General features: G+C 42.7%; 2 protein-coding genes across 4 annotated transcripts; both read right to left on the reverse strand.

Moving 5' to 3' along the window:
• Window positions 1-2,113: 2,113 nt before the first annotated feature.
• On the reverse strand, window positions 2,114-14,166 carry poldip2 (polymerase (DNA-directed), delta interacting protein 2). Of its 3 annotated transcripts, none has more exons than XM_048984516.1 (11): window positions 13,715-14,166; window positions 12,508-12,583; window positions 12,311-12,408; window positions 11,720-11,819; window positions 11,106-11,181; window positions 10,781-10,888; window positions 10,350-10,486; window positions 9,973-9,999; window positions 9,533-9,658; window positions 9,246-9,325; window positions 2,114-7,263 (listed from the first exon to the last, which is right to left on the reverse strand). In XM_048984516.1, exons 1-11 carry the CDS (start codon window positions 13,957-13,959, stop codon window positions 7,134-7,136), a joined length of 1,203 nt encoding a protein of 400 aa, XP_048840473.1. In that variant the 5' UTR covers window positions 13,960-14,166; the 3' UTR covers window positions 2,114-7,133. The 3 variants fall into 3 exon arrangements, with proteins under 3 accessions (XP_048840473.1, XP_048840472.1, XP_048840474.1); XM_048984515.1 differs by having other exon boundaries at window positions 12,508-12,589; window positions 13,715-14,165; XM_048984517.1 differs by having other exon boundaries at window positions 2,114-3,907; window positions 12,508-12,589; window positions 13,715-14,164.
• A 1,038-nt stretch (window positions 14,167-15,204) lies between these two features.
• Window positions 15,205-17,379, reverse strand: LOC125713421 (homeobox protein SEBOX-like). The gene is made up of 2 exons (XM_048984547.1): window positions 16,924-17,379; window positions 15,205-16,798 (listed from the first exon to the last, which is right to left on the reverse strand). The coding sequence occupies exons 1-2, from the start codon at window positions 17,110-17,112 to the stop codon at window positions 16,175-16,177; spliced, it is 813 nt and encodes a 270-aa protein (XP_048840504.1). The 5' UTR covers window positions 17,113-17,379; the 3' UTR covers window positions 15,205-16,174.
• Between the last annotated feature and the right edge of the window lie 2,874 nt (window positions 17,380-20,253).

Raw genomic sequence — 20,253 nt, forward strand, 5'->3', positions numbered from 1 at the left:
AGAGACTGGGTATGGTTGGCAACAAATCATACAAAGTTAATTGACCCATTACATAAAGCTATTAAGTCTTAGTTATCGGTGATAATAATGTTTTCCTTATAACGTAATTGAGAAAAAAAGCTATTGTGTCAAATGCAGCCTGACACATTATGACTATCATCCCATATGACAACAATACCAGATCTCTCCCATTGTATATATATAAATTCATTTGAAATTTACGTAACAAGAATAAAATATGAACAAATCATTTAGCTGAACTGAAATGAATCATGATTTTCTTCACTTTTCAATGAGTCAATTCTTCTGAGTTTGTTCAAAAAGAACAGGGGTTTAAAAGATGGGCTCCGTCTGGAGGTCCACAGAGCAGAAGCCAAATGTCGCTGTTATCCAGTTTACGCAATGCTTAAGATATTCAACTCCCAACCCCTCGCCTTTTAGCTAGTTTTTAAATTACGTATGTGATCGCGCATAAGTAATAGGGGATTTCTAGCTCTAGGTTGACAGCTAACGAATGGATAGATTTCGATCAATTCTGGCATGTAGCCTTTGGAATTTCACATCTACGGTATAAAAGATAAGACGGAATTCCATTCATCCGTGTGGGAGAATTTCTTACACATATTTTACAGACGCACTATTACATCAAATTTTGATCTACGAGTTAAGACAACAGCAACGACACTCCTCTCTGTGCAACGCACTTAGAAGCTGTCGTATTTGTATGACTGCAGTGACATCTGGTGGTCAATATGAAACCAGACCGTAAAATCTGTAAGGGTCTCTAATCTAAATTTTTTTTTTCGCATTTTTCGCTTCTGGGGAAAATTAACATTATGTCAGTGTAAATTGTATTAATTTAATAAATAGGCTTACATTTAGACGAAAGATGATTCTAGCCACCTGAGTTAGTCCAGTACAAATTTACTAGCACAAATAAAATTTCACTAGCCCAAAATTTACAATGTAATTTTCAAGCATATGCTTTAAGTCTACATTGGGACGCTTCCACAATGCATTAAATCTAGTTAAACCACAGACACCATTGAATTCGCACATCTGTAAGCTACAAGAGAAATTGCATGTACCGCTTTCCCATTGATTTAGTGATTGGTTGACACACCACAGCACACAGTGCGCAACAACGAAATACGTTCTCTGCATTTAACCCATGCGTAACAATGTGACATAGCAGGGGGCAGCTAATTCAGCGCCTGGGGGAGCAGTGCTTGGGGGCGGCACCTTACTCAGGGTACCTCAGTGGCGTCTTGTTGATCAGGGATTCAAACCTGCAATCTTTCAATTACAAGTACACTTCCCTCACCATTAGGTCACCACTGCCCACAACACCGCAATTTTAATTGGCGTATTAAAATTAACACAGGTGGTACCACTGAAACCACAACGCATTATAGCTTAAAAATTAACGGTAATATGTTAACTTCAACAACCCTATGGAGCACCACCTTCGGAGAGGGCACTGATCCACCAACTCTGCATTGGACAGAGGGCATTGCTGGTATTGCTTGCATTGGACACCACATAAGCTACAGGTTACCAGCAGAATATTAATTGTTAAAATGATTTTATGGCTAAATTACTAAAAGTTTTTTAGGAATAATTCTAAAATTAAAATCACAGGGGTCTCCAACTCCGGTCCTGGAGGGCTACCGTCCAGTAGGTTTTTTATCCTACCCAGCTTCTGATGAGCCACTCCTGTTCCTGATATTTACCTGAGAGCAGTTGTGGCTCATCAGAAGCCGGGTAGGATAGAAAACCTACTGGATAGTAGCCCTCCAGCACCGGAGTTGGAGACCCCTGTGATATACTGTCTCTTCGAAACAATTGTACATTATTATAGGGGAGAGGGCAATTCTCATTAGTGAATGACTTGCTTTTGCTTATTTGATAGTTCAGAAGATGGTGCTGGAGCCTGGAACAGCATTAATGTCAGCTGGATAAAACGTAGCGCTTTCCAGGGGAAAGGAGATAGTTTGTAGCACTTGCCGCCACCCAGCTGTATTTCATCCAGCCTAAATGATCGTTCTCCATGACTAGTATTGGTCCTCCAAAAAAATAAAAATAAAAATCAAACACGTTAGAAAAGGCAGCATTTTCTTTCAAAAGTATGTTTATTTTTTGCTGCAACATCTTTATTCGCAGATCAATTTTCACCAACATCGCAGTCATACAAGCTTACATTTCACTCTCATTTAGGTACCATTTACTCAATTTATAAAAAAGGAACTGTCAAAGTTGACAGTGGGATATTCTGCACAGTTGTGGGATGGTGTGGACTGAGTGTGTCTATGGATGTTCCACTTGGCTTCCAACTTGGATACTTTCTAGGTCAATCAAATATGATGCGATGACGATATGGCACTAATTCCAAAAGTAACTGAACTGCGGATCCTTTCTTTCTCATAATCTCATGGAACTGGAGCCTTTCAGTACAAGCGACAATTAAATGGAAGCCCTGCGATCAAGGTGATCAAGACGAACATTACTGCCTCACTCCCTAGGGGCAACTAGCTAGAAAATCTCCTGTTTACACTGCTGCAGATTCAGTTTTGTAAATGCGATGTTGTAAATCTCGTGCCTCACAAATGTGTCCATCAGCCAGAGAATCACTCGTCCACATTCCCACACTGAGCGTGGAACTACACACCACCACAAACCGTTTCTCTGCATGTAAAAAATGAAACATCGTTGCGCTGAGTTTGTTTGATAGAAAAAAAAACCCATCTGCAAACCAATCTCTCTCAGTTGCAAAAAAAAAAATACAGGAATAAAAAGGAGGGACAGTTTCTGAGGTCATCGATCCCCCTCTGCCCCTAACCACTTGCTCACTTTGCCTAATGGTTGGCAATATTCTTAACTTAGCTAAAGGGGGATCTCAAGACTGAGCCTCGGACAGAGTAAAAGGCTTTAAATATGTGCACCTCTTGTAATGAACACAACAGAGCAGCACTGGAAGAAATGTTTTGGTAAAGGGTACTCTAGAGATCAGGGAAAACAACTGGTACTTCTGTTGATGGAGAACCTGTTCTGTCGTCATGGCAACAAATGTTTCACATCAACGCTTGCCTCCCGGCCTCCCCCATGACCCCTAAACACCACAGGCTTTTGACCAGTCTCGCGCAGATCCCATCTGATCCGAGACAGTCGGGAGACCCTTGGAGTGTAGCCACATCGTCTTTTATCACCACTGCTCATCTGTAAACAAGCAATCACAACCTTCTGTGATGTACCATCTTCACTCGGCCTACTGACATGCTGTAGACAGCATTTTAAATAGGGTGGGACGACAGGTGCAAAAATCCCATACCACTGCTGAAGGCAGAAGCATATTTAAACAATATGAAAAAGCCACAGGTAAGAAACCTTATGCTGTGTAGAACATTTACACTCCGAGTTCTTTTATCTATAGCAGTAGTTGTTAAACTCATTCACATTACGAATGAAATTAAAGGATTTAAAAGTGCACCCAAACCTTCTCACTCACCAACCACAATATCTACAGCACTATGCATTTTTATCTTCTACTCATATCTCCCCTCAAACATCTAAGTAGAGGCTGTGATGGACTCTGAAGACTCCGAATAGTTACTTCCTCAAAACTGCATTTTAAATTTTCCACTCAAGAGCATAAAAGGTACAGAACAAATAAATACTGTAGAGGCAACTACCATCTGGGGTGGAGGGGGGGGGGGGGGGGAGGCATGGAAAATTAGGGTAGGAGGACATTTCCACAAAAACCAGGGCCTGACTGCAGAATGCTGCCCAAACGTTCTACCAGCTATATCCAGCAGGAGGTGCCTTCTCATCCTTGTTGCTCTCAAGAGAGAAGGGAGGGATACGAACGTCAAAGTGGGAGCCGTCCGTCCTCTCGATGCGGAATGTACCCCTGTTGGAAACAACAAGGTTAGACGCCAAGCAGATGCCACAGAACACCTCTGAGATGGTGCAGAACTAATCCAGGAGGACGGGAAAGAGTGAGTAGTCAGAGTAGGATGAACCCGCAAGATTTACAGAGTCACAGTAGAAACAGTGAGATTCCAATCGGGCTCTGCACTTTGCAAGCATCCTTCTCATATTGTCAGGCAACCTGACAAAACAACCACATTGTTATAAAAGACACACATCTGTAATGACTGTTCAACAGTGAGAATCAACTTCCCAGAACACAAAACCATAGACATGTTCTTCATTAAAAGCTCCATCAAATTTTGCATACGCAAATGCTTAAAATAAAGGTCTCGTGTCATTCCCTACACTTGCATCGTGTTAAAAATGAACAGCATTACCAGATGCCAGAAAAAAATATCCAGAAATTTAAACTGACCTTAGAGTTAAACGTACACGGAATTAGCAGCTATTAGGCATATTTGGCCAGTACCATTGATAAGATAAAAAGAAGGTATGTATGTACAGCTGGAAAAACAGTGTCGGAATGGATAATGAAATGGACTATTGCTTAAAAGAACTCAAATGGAAGCACTAAAAAGGGCATCTTGGACAGAAGCAGGCAAACAAGAAATCTGGTGCATTTCAGAGCTGGTAAGTGTAGATTCATATGCCTGGTACATACAAGACAAATACGAGGATCTATACCATAAGTTTGGCTTAGAGCTGGTCAGGTTCAAAGGTGTAATACACAGGAAAAACAGCGTGTTGAGCTCCTGAAACAAGGGTATATACAGTCCGTCACCAAGCCTTTGGTAGTCAAAAGGATGGGATGATGATATCAAGCAGCAAGCTGGAAGGAGAACGATCCATCGCAGAAGGTGGAGATAGAGTGTAAGCGGCTGACAAACTTAGCACGTTGAGATGGATGGGGGTTGTGGTTAGAAATAACAACAAAAACTGTTCCAACTTCTCTTTTGTCCCGAGGAGCAGTAAATGCCTCATTCATGCATCTCTATATAGCGACACACCCCAAACAGCTCCCCGCAGCTAATGGCTCTCCTGCATTCGGTGACCAGTGTCGAGGAGATCCTCATTTATTTATAGGCGATGTCATACGATTCTAACAAGCAAATGCTGAAACCTGAAGCAGGCAGCCGCACTGCTGCCATTGCCATTTAAGAGGCCTAACAGAAAGAAAATGCACCCCTACTGAAATGCCTTGTCTGCTACTACACATTCTGGCTGCCTGAGAGAATTACGCATCCCTTACAGTTCAAGCTGGTATTTTCCAAAGGTTGAGCGTCACCCGACTCTGCATGATGCCCTGGAAAGCTGACAACTCCTCCGAGCAACCGGGTCTGACCTCCGTGCACAGGTGACCGCACGATAACGTCTGGTGCCATTCGTCAGGTCAGCATAGACAACCAACTGTGACAACTGCACATCACACCTTGTTTATTTCATGGTTACGTTCCATCATCCGCGTTACATTCCACATTCGCTCCATTTAGAACCCCTTAACTGCATTCTCTAATTCAACACCACTGTTGACATGCAACACCCCAAAGGGAAGACGATATGAAGCATTTAACAGGTTTAAACCTGATCACAGCAAGTTTTCCTTTAGCTTATATTAACTTTGAATTATAAATGCAATTAGCAACTGAGTTGCCACTCTGCAGTCCATTACTGCTTCCATCATAATACTTAAAACCAATTTACATTGACTGCATCTTAATAATGCCTTCAATAATGCTTTGGCAGAGCATTCACTGCATCTACATAAAACATTCATAGGCAGCATGGAGGTATACCTTAACATCCTAACATACCCTAACAGCTGTAGTAGGCATACATAAACATTATGATAAATATAACTGTATAACCATATAATATTTGTTATTGATGTATATTTAGGCTGTTATGGTATGTTAGGATGTTTACGTATACTCATATGCTGCTTATGAATCTTCTATGAATATATCATGAAAATGCAGTTAATGTAAAACGATACCTAAAATTACTATGAGCTGCATACCACAAATTTGATAGTGGGTAGTGACGGACAAAATGATGCCTCGTGAACCATTTGCTATATGTTTTTGACTCCACTAGAGGGTGCTCTTGGCTTATTTTGGGGCACGTCCCCATTTTTGAATAGACAGCACCATCACTGATTGTGAGCAATAATAATTAATACATTGATTATATTTTGCCCTGATGAAGAACCAGTAAGTTTTCCGACACACCACTACCCCCACATAAGACCAATGGCTAACTCAGTTAAACCTTACTGTGGAACAGACTTTGGGAGGTCGCAGAGAGAAGCAGATGGAGGCAACTGAAAAAAAAATTAAATATTGATAAATCGGGCAGGGAGGGGGCAGAGGGGTTGTGTAATTATAGCAGCAAAAAATATAGTTCATAAAAGTCCTGTAATTTCAGCTACGATATATACGAACTTATTATGGCCGCACAGATTTCATTTGCGCACGGTGCACGACGTGTGTGTTTTCGCCATCTTTACCTGTCACTCCTAGCATAGTGACTTACATCACATGGTACTTTATGTCTAACACAGGTGCTAATTAAATTGCAGGCTAAACCTGCAGGACTTCAGCATTTAAGGGACTGGAGTGAGGCATCACTACACAGCCACACCTCACTCATTCAGAGTTCAGCAGGCTGCTAGTTGCTAAGGAGATGACAATGAGGGTTTTGTATAGGTTGTTTAGAGTGCAAATCCATATTTAAACGCACTAAATAGTAGGTAGACTTTTAAAAGCAGATTCATTTAGAGCACATTCAACAGAATACGCTTTGCGTCATTTCGAAACCTCACCCTGGGGACAGGGGATCAAACCAGTGGACCAAACGTTCCCTGGGGATTTCAAACAACAGATAAAAGAAGTGCTAACACAGGGTGTACCTCTGGAGAGCTGGACACTGCCACAGCATGTAAAGATTATCAATGCAGAGCACCATTAAAAGTCTTAAATCTGATCAGACAAAACATTCCACAGTTCAAAAATCAAATACTTCAGATTTGAAGGCAGTCAAATAAGGCTGCGATAAAATAAAATTTCTCCCTTTTGAAGGAATTAATGGTTTCTGGCAGTGCGAACATTTTCCCTTATGTTATTGCCAGAGGTGTAGGTTCATTCATTATCCCTTATTCACAGATCTGATTGGGTCATTTATATGTAGTGGCAGGGGGCAGGTTTTCAGGGAAGGGAAGAGAAGGGGCCTGGAAGGAAGCCGTTGGGAGTATCATCCTTCTTGCTTTCAAGCGAAAAAGGCGGGATGCGGACGTCGAAGAAGGTGCCGTTGGGCCTCTCGAGGCGGTAAGAACCCCTGCAGGAGCGAGAGACAACAGGCCACTGTCAGCGCCTGCCAGCCTCACTGCACGGCCTCCCCTGCCAACCATGACAGCACTACTGCCAACTGCGGCCTGACACGCTCTACCAGGGTCGGCAACAGCAAGACACACGCACCAGGACCTGCTGGAGAACAGCCCAACCACAAACGTAGCTGAGATCCCCAAGACCTCCTCACTACAATGTACTTGGCTGAAGGTGAGAAGAGGCACACACCCATCAGACACACACCTCATCTGCTTCATTGCCATGGCGGCCAAATGGTAAGACGGACAGGACCAGAAGTCTGCACCCTTCCCCAAACGCTCCAGCTGAAAATGCACAGCAGCGCCATCGTGCACCACAGCTGAGAGTTGCAGCTGGACTGCACCACAGCACCTCAGTCTATGCAAACTTGGAACACGACAAACGTACAACACGACAATGAAAATGTACATTATCCTACATCCACCCACTAGCATCCCAAGAGAAACACAGATCGCGTACTGAAAGCCCCAGGGAACAGCCCTCCATCAGCAGAAGCACATAACACCATAACAAACCACTTAGAGCCATAACATAGCACAACACTACATTAATATAAGCATTATAGCCTGGCTCTTCGAAAGGACAAACATCATTAAGCCGACGATTCCAATTCCCTCATTACTTACCAAGGCAACTTAATCATGGATATGGAGAACGTACATCCTGCCAAACTTATACAGACCACAGCCTAAAAGTCAGCTTGACTTGCAAGCGGACGCAATGCCGGTTTCTCCGTTACAGGTATGAACGTGTAAGGGGAACATGGCAGTTCAATATGCTCACATGCCATATTACTTACACCTCCGGCCGCCCACCGATGGGCCAAACCTACTAATGGAAAGCACCCGAATCAGACGGGCCGAATGATACACGCTTTTACTGACAGCCATGCACACACTAAAGAAGCAGAGACCATGTTCACAAGCGTGTTGCACTAGTATTGACTCGTTACAACCATGGGTAGAGCTACAAATTAAAAAATGCAAATGGAAACACTTATGAAATGTATATTTATTCATAATTTTACTCAATTGTGACCCTCCAGCACAAAACCGTACGGAAGTCGCATGGCGATATTTGAGGATTTTTCGTGCTCTTTCATTTGATACCATAACCCTAATTTCTAATTTTTGACCCAAGTGTACAGTTTTGTGCTGGAGGGTCACAATTTCTCTCAATCATTCCTAAATGTTTCGTGCGATTCAACAACACCCCTCTGGGAATAATGGATCAATTTGGTGGACACAATATTCACTACAAAATGGAAAACGAGAAAGAGTAACTATGTGGGACGACGACCTATTGCTGCAATCTAACAAAGTGAAGCAAACGACGCACCGTTTCCTTTCACTTGCAATCCTTCTAACTCTTACAGCCACACTGCAAATACTCGTTTACAGTAGGAAAAAAAAGTTACTGACATCACAGAAAAATGGGGACTTCCCAGACATGTAGAGACAGCGAGGCGCTTTTAGCACAGTCGATGCAGACTATGCACAGAGCTCAAAAGCACACAACAGTGGGAGCAGAGTCAATAAACAGCTCCGAGACACTGTTAACGAAATCAGTAATTCGGTATTCAGAGACTCAGTCAGGCAAAGTATTATTCAAGATTAAGGAGACAATTCTGACTTCATCTTCCAAGGTAGGCAATGGCAAATGCTGATACAATAACACTACTTTGAATATTACGGGTTTAACCTAGCAAACGTAGAATGACTGGATTTTCACCAGAGACACAGTAAGAAGTGCAAAAATGAACCAAAACAAAAATGAAGGAAAAAAAACGTAGATACTCAAACCCTTCTACTGAATGGGGAGAGATCCACTCAACACATCACTGTGTCATGCTACTCTTATTGGAGCTCACGATTTACGCAAAGGATGTAATGTTTTTTTTTGGGGGGGTGTCATGAGGGTCACGTGACCTACCACATGTGCCCACTGGGCGCCTGCAGGGAGACATGGCTACTGTACTGGAACGCTGGCTGTTCCTTGGATAACACTGGCTCCTGTGTGCACAGAGAGAGACGTATGCACATGCAGGGGGCATCCTTAAGGTCAGATATCATGTGGAAAAGAAAGCATTATATTTCAACACAAAAAAACTACATACATATACAGCACCCAGAGCGAAATAGCATCTGATATTACATACTTATCCACCCCGTAACTTTGAGGAGGCCAAGCAGATGCCACACAGCCGGGCGTTCACTCACCCGGCCCACTACGCCCCGGCCTCGGACCGTCTCCAGCGTTCCCGACAGGCTGAATATCCTCCAGTGCCTCTCCCGTAGCTGCACTACCTCGTTGCCCATGTTCTCCAGCCGAATACAGTAGCGCCACTGTGGAAAAACACACAGAGGGCAAGGCAGACGCCTGTCATCTGTGTGCCCCCTCACAGACACACACACACCCACTTACACATTGTCCCTCACCAGCGGGTTGAGTTCTTGTTTTGAATGTTAGCCAACACATTTACACAAAGAAATCATTCTTTCCCATTTTCTCCCGACACCACTTACAAAAATTCTGTAGAATTGTGTTATTCAAGGGCACAACTACTTAATAATAAAAAAAAAGGGGGGGGGAACGAACAGAAAGCAAATTCATGCTGCCACTGCGTTATAACCAAAGCATTAGAAGAGATCTTACTTACCCAGTACACGTGGGAATTCTGAGCTTCCTGATGTAAAAAAAACGAAGTGATGAACACATTAATGAGGCAGTGATGGCGACGCGAGGATAAGATGCAGCAGGTGAAGCTGCCAGTACTTCAATCACGATCTACCAAAACCAGTAACTCGCATCCATTACACTTGTCACGCTCTCTATCAGTCAATGCAATTAAATTTATATTTCACTTATTTAGCAGAAGCTTTTATCCAAAGTGATGTAGAAGGGTCGGCCGGTCCCTGGGGGTTAATCAGAGGCATCAGCAATGTGCTCTGCCGAGTTCCTCAGGAAATCTATCCTCCCCGCGGCAACCACAGCCCAGCACTGCCCTCTAACCCTGACATGGAACGGTAACCTCACCCGCATGCCCATGTAGAAGGGGATGACTGTGACCCGGATGTTCTCTGTGCTTTCACGATGCACATCCGACAGTTCCAGCCAGGGGTGGTTCTTCTCCTGCCAGGCCCGCAGTGTGTCACGAGGGACGAAGGGGGGAACTGAAGGAGCAGAATAGTCACGGTCAAGCAAGGTGCTTCTCATCTCATCTCAAATGACCATTTCGTGTCCCCTCCTTGACTTATTGGAGTTAACGTATTTCTCCTAATAAAAAATACCCCCTAAAAAAAGCAGCAACAAACATGCTTCCAAGTAGCGACAGCCAGATTCCCCAAAACAAGCCAAGAGCACCATCTAGTGGCGTCAAAAAAGACAGCAAATGGTTCACGAAATTTGGCCATCACTATTCCCAGGCATGAAAGGTGGGCAAATAGAGAGCAACAGCACTGTGATACCTTTGGATGGGTTGAACATGAGGAAACGTTCAAACAGCTCGTGCTGAATGGGGACCTGGTCGGTCGAGCTATAGGGAAGGATGTCTTCATGACTCACATAGTCCAGACCTGAAAAAGAGATAGACACAGAAAAACGTACAACCGTTGGTAATTTGTTGATAATTTAGCTTCTCAGTGTAATAAACTTTTCATAACTTGCATGCTAACCGCAACGCTCTGGCAGTACTGCTTGTGAGCATGTCACGAGAGCGAGACTGTTGAACTGGAATCGCCAAAAAAAACAGAGAAGAAACAGCATGACAGCGAGCGTTCGCTAGCCACATACCCGGGATTGCATAAAGGGCTCTGCTGTCGTCATGATTCGCCAGAAATGTCACCGCTTCCGTCTGTGATCTCTGAGACTGCGCAAAGCAGAGAAGACATTACTCCCTGTGCTTCTGACACTCAGACAGGCTTCAGGTAAACAAAATTTGAATATACTGATTGCATAAACACAGCAAATAAATCGTTAAATGGAAAAAAAAACACTAAAAGCAAAAAACACAACACAGAATATTTATTAATCAACAAAAAAAAAAGAGAGTGTTCATTCAAAATTGGACATGTTGCCTTGGGCTTAGGGCGGTGGTAGTGATGGCCAAAACTACACTTCATAAACCACTTGGTGTATTTTCTGACCTCACAAGCTCACATGCACTTTCTTTGGGGACAGAAAACACGGCAAATGGTTTATTAAGCACTGTTTTCACCATCACTAGGGAAGGCATATTTAAATTCTGCGCTATTTGCAAAACCGGTATAGCAGCATATCGGGCATTAATAAGTAGGATGATTGAAGCAGGAGAGGTCGAACTGAAGCCACTTCAACCCAATCATCAGAATTATGCAACAGGCAGAAATCAGACAGCGGGCACCGTGGCATTTATCAGGAACACCCACAATGTGCGGACAATCCCGGGTGTCTATGAGGACTTGGTAGTACGTGTGGGTCTTCCCTTTCACCTCCTTTGACCCATGAGTGCCAGGAGGCTCTGACTTGCTGGAAAAAAAAAACGAGAGGGCATAAAAGCAGGCAATAAAGACACAAGCAACAATGTGCAGACATATATCCTAAGATTAAAGGTTTTATTAAGTGGTCACGTTAGCTGGGATCCACGCAGAATCATAGAGGTAAACAAACAGATCTATCTTATTCCATTTCGAAATCCAGATCATTTTAAATCCCTTGACTGGTTACCGTGTCAACAAGTTTGTGTCTATCCTGTGGCTAAATATTGCAAATCAAATGTTACGTTTCCTCTGGACTCTGGATTATACACCCTTCTGGTCACACGCCAAACCACACAGTCAAGTTGACTAACCAGACCCACCAGCATGCTTAGAGAAACAAAGCCAGGGCTATATTTTGCATGCTCAGCGAGGCTGAAAAAACACGTATTACGACTAGACATGGAGCGCAGGACTTCAGCCTAACGGTAGCAGGTGAATGCGTCTCCTGGAGTAACAGGCCACCAACGGGAAGGCGGGCACCTTTCGGTGGTGGGGGGCGTGACATCACGGTCGTAGAGGCGGGCGTGCCAGGGAAAAAGAACTATTCCCCTGTAACCAAAAACACTGTGCAGGAAAAGCTGTGGGATAAAAGCAAAAAGAAGCACTTACACTCTGCCATGTATGATGCATGTATGTCTCTTATGGAAAGGTAAATAAAGACTGGGACACCCCCTTACCTGTCCTGTCTCATATTTGCCATGCTGTTTTGGTGCTTCAAACACTCCCACCGTCTCCAGCACTTTGCCCTCGGGTCTGTTGCTGCCCAATACAGGAAAGGGCAGGAGCCATGGCCACAACAGGCACCCACAAAGAACAAAAAAAAAAACGGCAATTAATGCACAAAGTACACCGGTTTACTCCGCCGCTGCCAACCTAACAGCGAACAGCAGAACATCTTTCCCGGTCAAACGTGGTAATCTGAATGTTCCAAGCTCACATACAAGACACAACTCTGAGAAACCAACCTTGTCCACTGAGCTATCTACTGGCTGGCAATACACCAAGCAGTGCAAATCAAAAAAACTAATTCTACACTGATAATCATACAACTATGCTACTAGACAAATGGCTGCATGAGGCGTGTCCATAATAATAACGGTTCAGACCGCAAAAGCCAGAATCAGAAGAGTAAAGTTAACATCTCAACTAATGCCCTATGTAACAACAGCAGTTAAGTTACATAAACTCGAAGGGGAGGCTCCATGGGGACTGAACTTCCCGTTGACACCAAGGCCACGGGCAGGGAGGGCTGCGTTTACTGGCTTCTCCGTGCATCTTTGTATCCACTACTGTCTCACTTTATGTCCACCGACTAAGGTGTTTACAGACACCAAAGGCACACCAGTTGCCAGGTGTGAAAACGGGCTACAGAACAGGAAATGATCAGGAACGGGGTGACACCATACAGACCAGCTTCTCGATTTAAACCATGCGTAGAAAACGTCATTACACAAAGCAAATATTAAAGCGTCAACACTTATTAGCTGAGACATTACATTAAAAGTCGTCCATTCCTCCGGATAACAACGCCTTCGCCACTATCATAATCCGCGTTTTCCCCGTTTTACATCATGCCTCCTTGGTCAAGCCCCGATGCTCGTCTGCATTCCCATGCAGCCATGAGCTGCAGGCTAACGCGCTAACAACAACAACCGAAATGACAACTGACCTTGTGTCGCCTCACAACAATAAACCGGCCTGGGTGCGACGTACGGGAAAAAACAGCCCATAATACAGAGACGTGGTCATTTTTAGTCCTCGGAGGACAGGAAATGGGTCGTTTGGAGACTAATTCCCGAGCGGATCGAATGGGAAAACAGCACATGGGACGTGACTGGAAAGGAGCAGGCGAGCGGTCGAAAACAAAAAAAAACTGTCCATTACCGTGATGAGAGGAGCCGCGCCTGGGCCACAGCGAAAGGGCTGCACGAAGAGCACGGCGACGGCTGCCTATACGACTCGGGTCTGCTGTTGAAATCGACGTTTAACACCCGTAACGCCTGTCTTCTCCTGTACCCGCTGACCGCGGACCATAAGCCCCGCCGCATAGCACAGGCGGCCATCTTTGTTCGGCAGATTCCCGAAGCGCCGCTTTGCGCATGCCAGAAATCTGAGGGTCCGCGGTGCATGACGGGATACGACACCCGGCAGTCCCGCCGAATCCCCAGTGGCCTGTATTGCGAAGCGGGGTTATTGGCTTATCGAGGTAAGATTTAAGGTAGTCTGGGCAAAATGTAAATGAACGAACATGAAGTCCATTTGAACTGTGCTACCCTAAATCCTACAAGTTACCCCGATAAGCCAGTAACCCCGTTTTGTAGTACCGGCCACGGGTTTGTTCAGGCTTGTTTGCTGTTCACTGCCCAGTTTGTCAGACATATGGATTGATATCTGCGCAACCTCATCATTGAACACGTGCGCACCAAACAAATTTATTGGTCGGTGAATTTCCTTCCTAATACAATTACAGATACACCAATCATGTACTTCGTTTTTGGTGTTCTGTTTCACCAGCTGTATAATTTTGCCACTTGCCCTTTTCATTTTTTCATTTGGTGGAAAGACTACAAAAAAAAGGGAAAATCACAATTAGTCATATTTCTACTTAATATAAATCAAAAGTCAAACTATTGAAACTATTTTCATTCACATATTTAAATTATTTTAATCACAATGCCCCCCGCGACCCAATAGGATAAGCGGTTTGGAAAATGGATGGATGGATAATCACAATGCAAAGAGTAACACAATTACTGTCCGTCCATCCATACATGCATAGAGGAATTTTTAAAATTACATTCTAGCCCTAATACTGGCTACATTATACTATTTGCTCCTTTTGGAAACCGCAGCTTCAAATTGTTTTTGAAAATCTGAAACGATCTGTTTGTAAAAGAACTGTTACCGAAAACTGAAAGTAACTATGTAGTATTTGTACTAATATACTGGTTATGAGTGACTGTATGTGTTTTGATAGGCCACATTGTTTCACATCATTGTGGCAGTGTTTGCCTGTTCCGCTTTAAATATCGCTCGGTGGTGCACATCCCTTTTTATAGAAATACAAACCACCACTCGACCTCCAGTGTTTTCATTGCTATGACTTAGATGGAGACAATTAAGAAATGAATGTGTATAGCATATTGAAGACTATGTCAGATGCGGTTCCCTTTCACAATCAGTTTTTATTCTTTGCTAATTTGAAAACTAATGAATACAAGCATGATTTTCCTTCGTATCAGGCTAAAATTAAAAATTAACGAATACGGCTACATCTGAGGAGAAAAATAAGTATCTCGCAAAGAAATGAGATTTTAACGCCTGGATTAGCCATTTTATTTTTTATTTTCTTCCTTTTTTGAAAGATTATTTGGTATTAAGGATTGTTATTATATGGCAAGCTCACAATCCTGAACTCTTAGGGCTTTCGTCACATTATCACAATAATAACTTGTATATATAATACTGCACACAGCATTTTAAATCCAGTCGGAATTAAACAGCTCATAAGCCGATAGAAATCTAACCTTTCTTTTCAGTTTTTTCTATCTTTAGATTTACTTTTCTTTCACCATAGAAACATTTTTTTTTCTGAAAAATTCCAACAAATAACTATATGATGCATTCTCTGTGTATCAATTTCGTATACGAAATTGTAATAAAGAGGCACTTGAAACATTTTCTTTGGAAAAGATGTGTGAGCCAGTATGTGTATGAGTAAAAGAGCTATTGTTTTAGGTTACTTAACTTGTTATAAAGGACTCTTGTACTTTTATGTTGACTTATGTTAGTTGTCTCTGCAATACCTTGGCTTTATGATGTCCCGGTTCTCTGTGCTCTTATATAATAGCTGAAACCAGAGGGCATCAATACTCCCCTTTCAAATAATCATCACACTAAAACAATTATATATTTAGACAGATCCATAAGATTTTTTTCTTTTTCTTCTAAAAGTTGCTAAAATAAATGTTAAAAATGAACCCATGCCCATCAAAGTCACTTCAAATAGATTTAGATTTAAATACAAACTTCACATTGTATCTACAAGCAAAATTGCAAATATCAATTTAAAAGAGATCAGTTGACGTAGGTAACGTTCAGTTTGCCATATTTAGCCACAGCATAGACACAAACTTGTAATCAGGTGATGAATAGAACTGTAGCACTTGTAAGCCCAAACTCTCCTGGCTCCCCTATTACAGGAGAAATAGGAAGATTCCTATCCATATTTCACAGATTAGGTGACTGCTCTCATAACTGCAGTCACTACTCTGCCCTTAGAGACTATGGAAGCAAACCGTGGTTGTGGTGGTGGGGGGGGGGGGGGTCATTATATGAGAGGAATCAGAATTCCAGCCGATTGGTGACAACAGCAGCATTATAGATCAGATCAGAGATGTAGCCCAGTGAGGTCTGACCCCCATTTGCAGTATGATAGTCTTGCTCTATGTTCCAGTATCTTTGCTGCGAATGAATGGGAACCACTTGGTCCAGGGAGCTACACCCATCCTTCGCTGGGGTAGCAGAGTGAGGCTGGGGTCTTGGGGGCCCATCCCCCAGCGTGGCGGCACAAGGCTGACTGAACCGACCCAACTGCTCCTGGGCTGGTTGGCTGGGCCTCCCAATGCTCTTACAGCATCCCATGTGTGAGTTGCTTCTGTCATCCCATATTAAGGATTTAGGGTGGTCAGAAGAGGTTCGAGGAGGCAGCTGGGGTGACTGATGATGCATGGGGGTGCGTTGTTGCACAACCCAGTCAGAGCAGAACTGCTCACCAACATTTCCCCAGCATGGCTCAGATCTGCGAGCTCCTGGTGCTGGTATTGCAGGACCGAGGGCAGGTCCTTTACGGCTGATACTGGGAGTGGGACAGCAGTCTGGCCCCATGACTCCAGCGGGACTCCTCCTCAGTGGTCTGCTGAGTCTGCCACTCTTTGTACTACGAGCTCGCCTATTCTGGAACCATACCTGAAAAAGAGACACCGCGTGTATTATTTGCAACGTTTTTACAATTAACAGCTACTTCTGCAATATCTGCATGACAATCAAAAGTAGTCAGAAATGAGGCTGATGCCTTCCTAAAAGAGACGTACTTGTATCTTGCTTTCTGGAAGGTGGGTGAGTGCCGCAAGCCTCTCTCGTAACGTTATGTCGGGATACGGCGTTACCACGAAGGCTCGCTCCAGCTCCGACAGTTGCGCGCGACTGAAAATGGTCCTGGTCCTCTTCCTCTTCCTCTGACCCTCTGCCCCCGCTGCTCTCTCCGGTTCGGGAGATGACATTCCCAGATCGCTTACCGTGTCTGTCACCGAAAAGGGGCTTGTTAACGATCTTGTCAAATTATTATGATTATTTTAAAAAATGGTCAATTACAAGTAATTGAGTTAGGCTAAGCCATTCAAAACACGTTATCTACTGTAAATAAATAAGTAAAGTAAATAATATACAAGCATACTAAATGTGAATTATGCGATTCTGTTGCTATTCACATATAAAGATAAACCATTTTTATTGCACATATGCATTGGCATAATTTTACCTTTGAGTTCGGCGTTGGGGTTAGAGTGGACAAAATATGCATCCGTTTCATCCGTTAGGCTCTGAGCAGTGAAGAATCTGGGATCCACAAAACGTTCCATAAATCCCGCTTTCAGAAGCCTCGGGGAACCCAAGTAAGACGTCAGGCTTGTCAGAGGAAAGAAAATGTTATAGCGGTGCTTTAAAAGTCCAGCATCGGCTTGCCCCGAAGGTTGATCCCAAAGTCCCCTTTTTATATGCTCCCTCGCTGAGCCCCCCCGCCCCCCACCGCTACACGGGAATGCTGCCTGTCTGTTCCTCGCACGTTCAGGTGTCGTCCGCAGTACCTGCCTTTGACATCGGGCCTGTGAGTGGCCGAACAGAAGACAGGTGACAAAGAATAGGAAGCGCACTTTGATGTGGTCGCCGCTGTCGTCTGACACTCCGTGCGCCAGTCTGACAGATTTAGGCCTCTTTCCTATGATGGCCTTCACCAGGCAGGAAGACGGTGGTAAAGATGTAGTCTGTCTGTCTGCTGGCTGCTATTTGATTCTTTAACATACAGCCTGATTTTGCTATTCCCCCTCATACGTGCTATATATTCGATAATTATTCGCTGGTGGCTTTTACTCATAAATATAAATTAATTATATGATGCAACGTGTAAAGTATATAATTTCAATATTTATTGCATATTTTATATATATATAAATTAATCAATTAAACAATCAGTTAAATTTAAAACTGATCACATAAATCTATAAAATTTTGACACTAGGGATGTAAAAAAGTAATGTTCCATGATGGGACAACTGATTATTTTTCCTAACTCGAATACTTGAAAAGAACTTGAAACACAGGCCTACACACGTTACATAGGCAAGGCAAATATTTATATTTTGATCGGACTTTTACAATAATAGCTTTCTGAAAAGTGTATAGATTAAACTAATACTGAAATAAATCTTCTTCTCGGACTCAGTTTTGACAATTTAATATCCACGGATAAATTATTTTCAAATATCAGGGATGATTTATGTGGATTTGTACGGTGAGCAACAGTGCATACGTAATCTGAGCCTAGATTAGTTTGGTAATCTGGATGTTGCTGAACTTGGACGTTTACAATTTCTGCTTGAATCCAGAGTATCCTAGCTGCACAAAAGATTTGCCACCGCTACATACTCTCGCATGTGTTTCTGTTATTGATTTATTGTCATATTGTACGGTTATAGCAGTCAGTACTGAGATATTTTTGTTAATGGTACTTAATTAGGACTATTAAATGTTTGCGTAACTAAAGTATAACCCATGTTCGAATAGTCGGATTCGTGTATAATTTTAGTAATTTGTTCCCTTTGCCAATAACAGGGGATGGCCTTTCAGGTCAGTGTCCCTTCGTCTAATTTGCATCACTAAACCGTGTTGTGACGTTTTGCAATACACACCGATCTACTCATATAGGATTCCGGTCACTTTGATATGGATTGCCCATTTAAAGTGTCATTAGAAGCAATTACCGATGACTTTCTTTTCCAGCATCACCAAGGGGATGAAAGATTTTTCTGGAAATACTCACCCCCTCCCAAATAAAAACCTTGCCAGCGACCCCAGGAAATATTTAGATGTACCTGGGTTGTTAATTGTAAGATTGAGTAGGTCTGTATCATATTTTATGCTTAGACAGTTCTAGATAGTTTGTTTTAATTACATCCTTGAATTAGGTTATGTAATTGTTTAACTCGCATAACGATAAGTGAAAAGTTATGGTTCAAATAGCCTATAGACAATATATCCATCCATCCACAAACGCATATTCCAACCTTGGTCCATCTTGGTCAGGTTCGCTAGTGGACCGGGTGACAATAACCTAACCAAACACACAAAAAATAAAATAAAAGTGATAAAAAAAATTAAAATAAATATCAAGCAGCTGAAGCGGTAAAATGTGTGATATCTGTCTGGATTGTCAATAGACCGGTTGACTGGCAATAGCATAAAGTGAGAAATCGGAGTCTAGAAGTCAGGAAGAAGCAAGTAGGGGTGGGAATACACAGGCGATAAGCGCAGGTAATCGGAGCCCTCTGTCCGCAATCCACATATTCGCTGCGCAGACTTGAATTGGAATAACATAGGCCTATTATCTCTCAATTGGCTTAATCAATTAAGCGTTATTTTATATTTCACAAATCATATAAGAACTTTATTTTAAAGCCGAAGTTTTGATTCGAAGATTTGTAATAAGGTACATTATTTTGAGATTTTGAAAATAAGGCAGGCCCTACATTACTTGAAATTCACACGCTCTATGCAATTTTAGTTACACAAAACGCCTCTGCATTATAAGCATTCTGTGTTCGTCTGGCTACAGACCACTCCCCCAGTCTTCTTCTCATTCAAAAATTGATCAGTGAGAGTAATAAAAAACTAAATGGGAAAGACACAAGAAACGTAAGTCAGGGAAATGTCGTAACATTAAACTGCCACGAGATGGCAGTGTTTAGACGCTACAAAACAGCAAAACGTATTAAGTTTGAAGTACACTAACCTAAGTTCCACCCATTAATTTTTGTCCCTTCTATGGGACATTTCGTTTTAGAATTGTTAAATTAACCGTAACATTTACAATGCTAAGTTCAACTTAGCATGTATGGGGGTAGAGGTCCATAAAATATGGCTGCTATTCTTGCAAGATTATCTTGCAGAAAGAGGAAAGAATAGTTCATAATTTATGTGTTTATAGGTCTGGAATTACAGTGATTTCTTGGGAACAGCTCATTTTGGTTTACATATTAGTGTGAAATTTTTGAAATGAAGTCAAAAATTAATTAATGATTATAACATATCCTTCACGACCATTTTTGATGATAATTATGTCCTGGGCTTCAAGGTCAAAGATACTTGTT

The sequence above is a fragment of the Brienomyrus brachyistius genome, chromosome 18, assembly GCF_023856365.1.
Source record: "Brienomyrus brachyistius isolate T26 chromosome 18, BBRACH_0.4, whole genome shotgun sequence".
Classification (NCBI taxonomy): Eukaryota; Metazoa; Chordata; class Actinopteri; order Osteoglossiformes; family Mormyridae; genus Brienomyrus; species Brienomyrus brachyistius.

Bases quoted from the DNA above. Each gene is read 5' to 3' on its own strand.
- poldip2 (XM_048984515.1), bottom strand. From the start codon at position 13,959: ATGCACCGCGGACCCTCAGATTTCTGGCATGCGCAAAGCGGCGCTTCG. The intron at 10,889-11,105 runs GTATGTGGCTAG...TCTCTTTTTCAG, and splicing joins AGCCCTTTATGCAATCCCGG to GTCTGGACTATGTGAGTCAT. The intron at 7,264-9,245 runs GTAGGTCACGTG...TCGCTCCTGCAG, and splicing joins GCGCCCAGTGGGCACATGTG to GGGTTCTTACCGCCTCGAGA.
- LOC125713421 (XM_048984547.1), bottom strand. From the start codon at position 17,112: ATGTCATCTCCCGAACCGGAGAGAGCAGCGGGGGCAGAGGGTCAGAGG. The intron at 16,799-16,923 runs GTACGTCTCTTT...TCTCTTTTTCAG, and splicing joins TTCCAGAAAGCAAGATACAA to GTATGGTTCCAGAATAGGCG.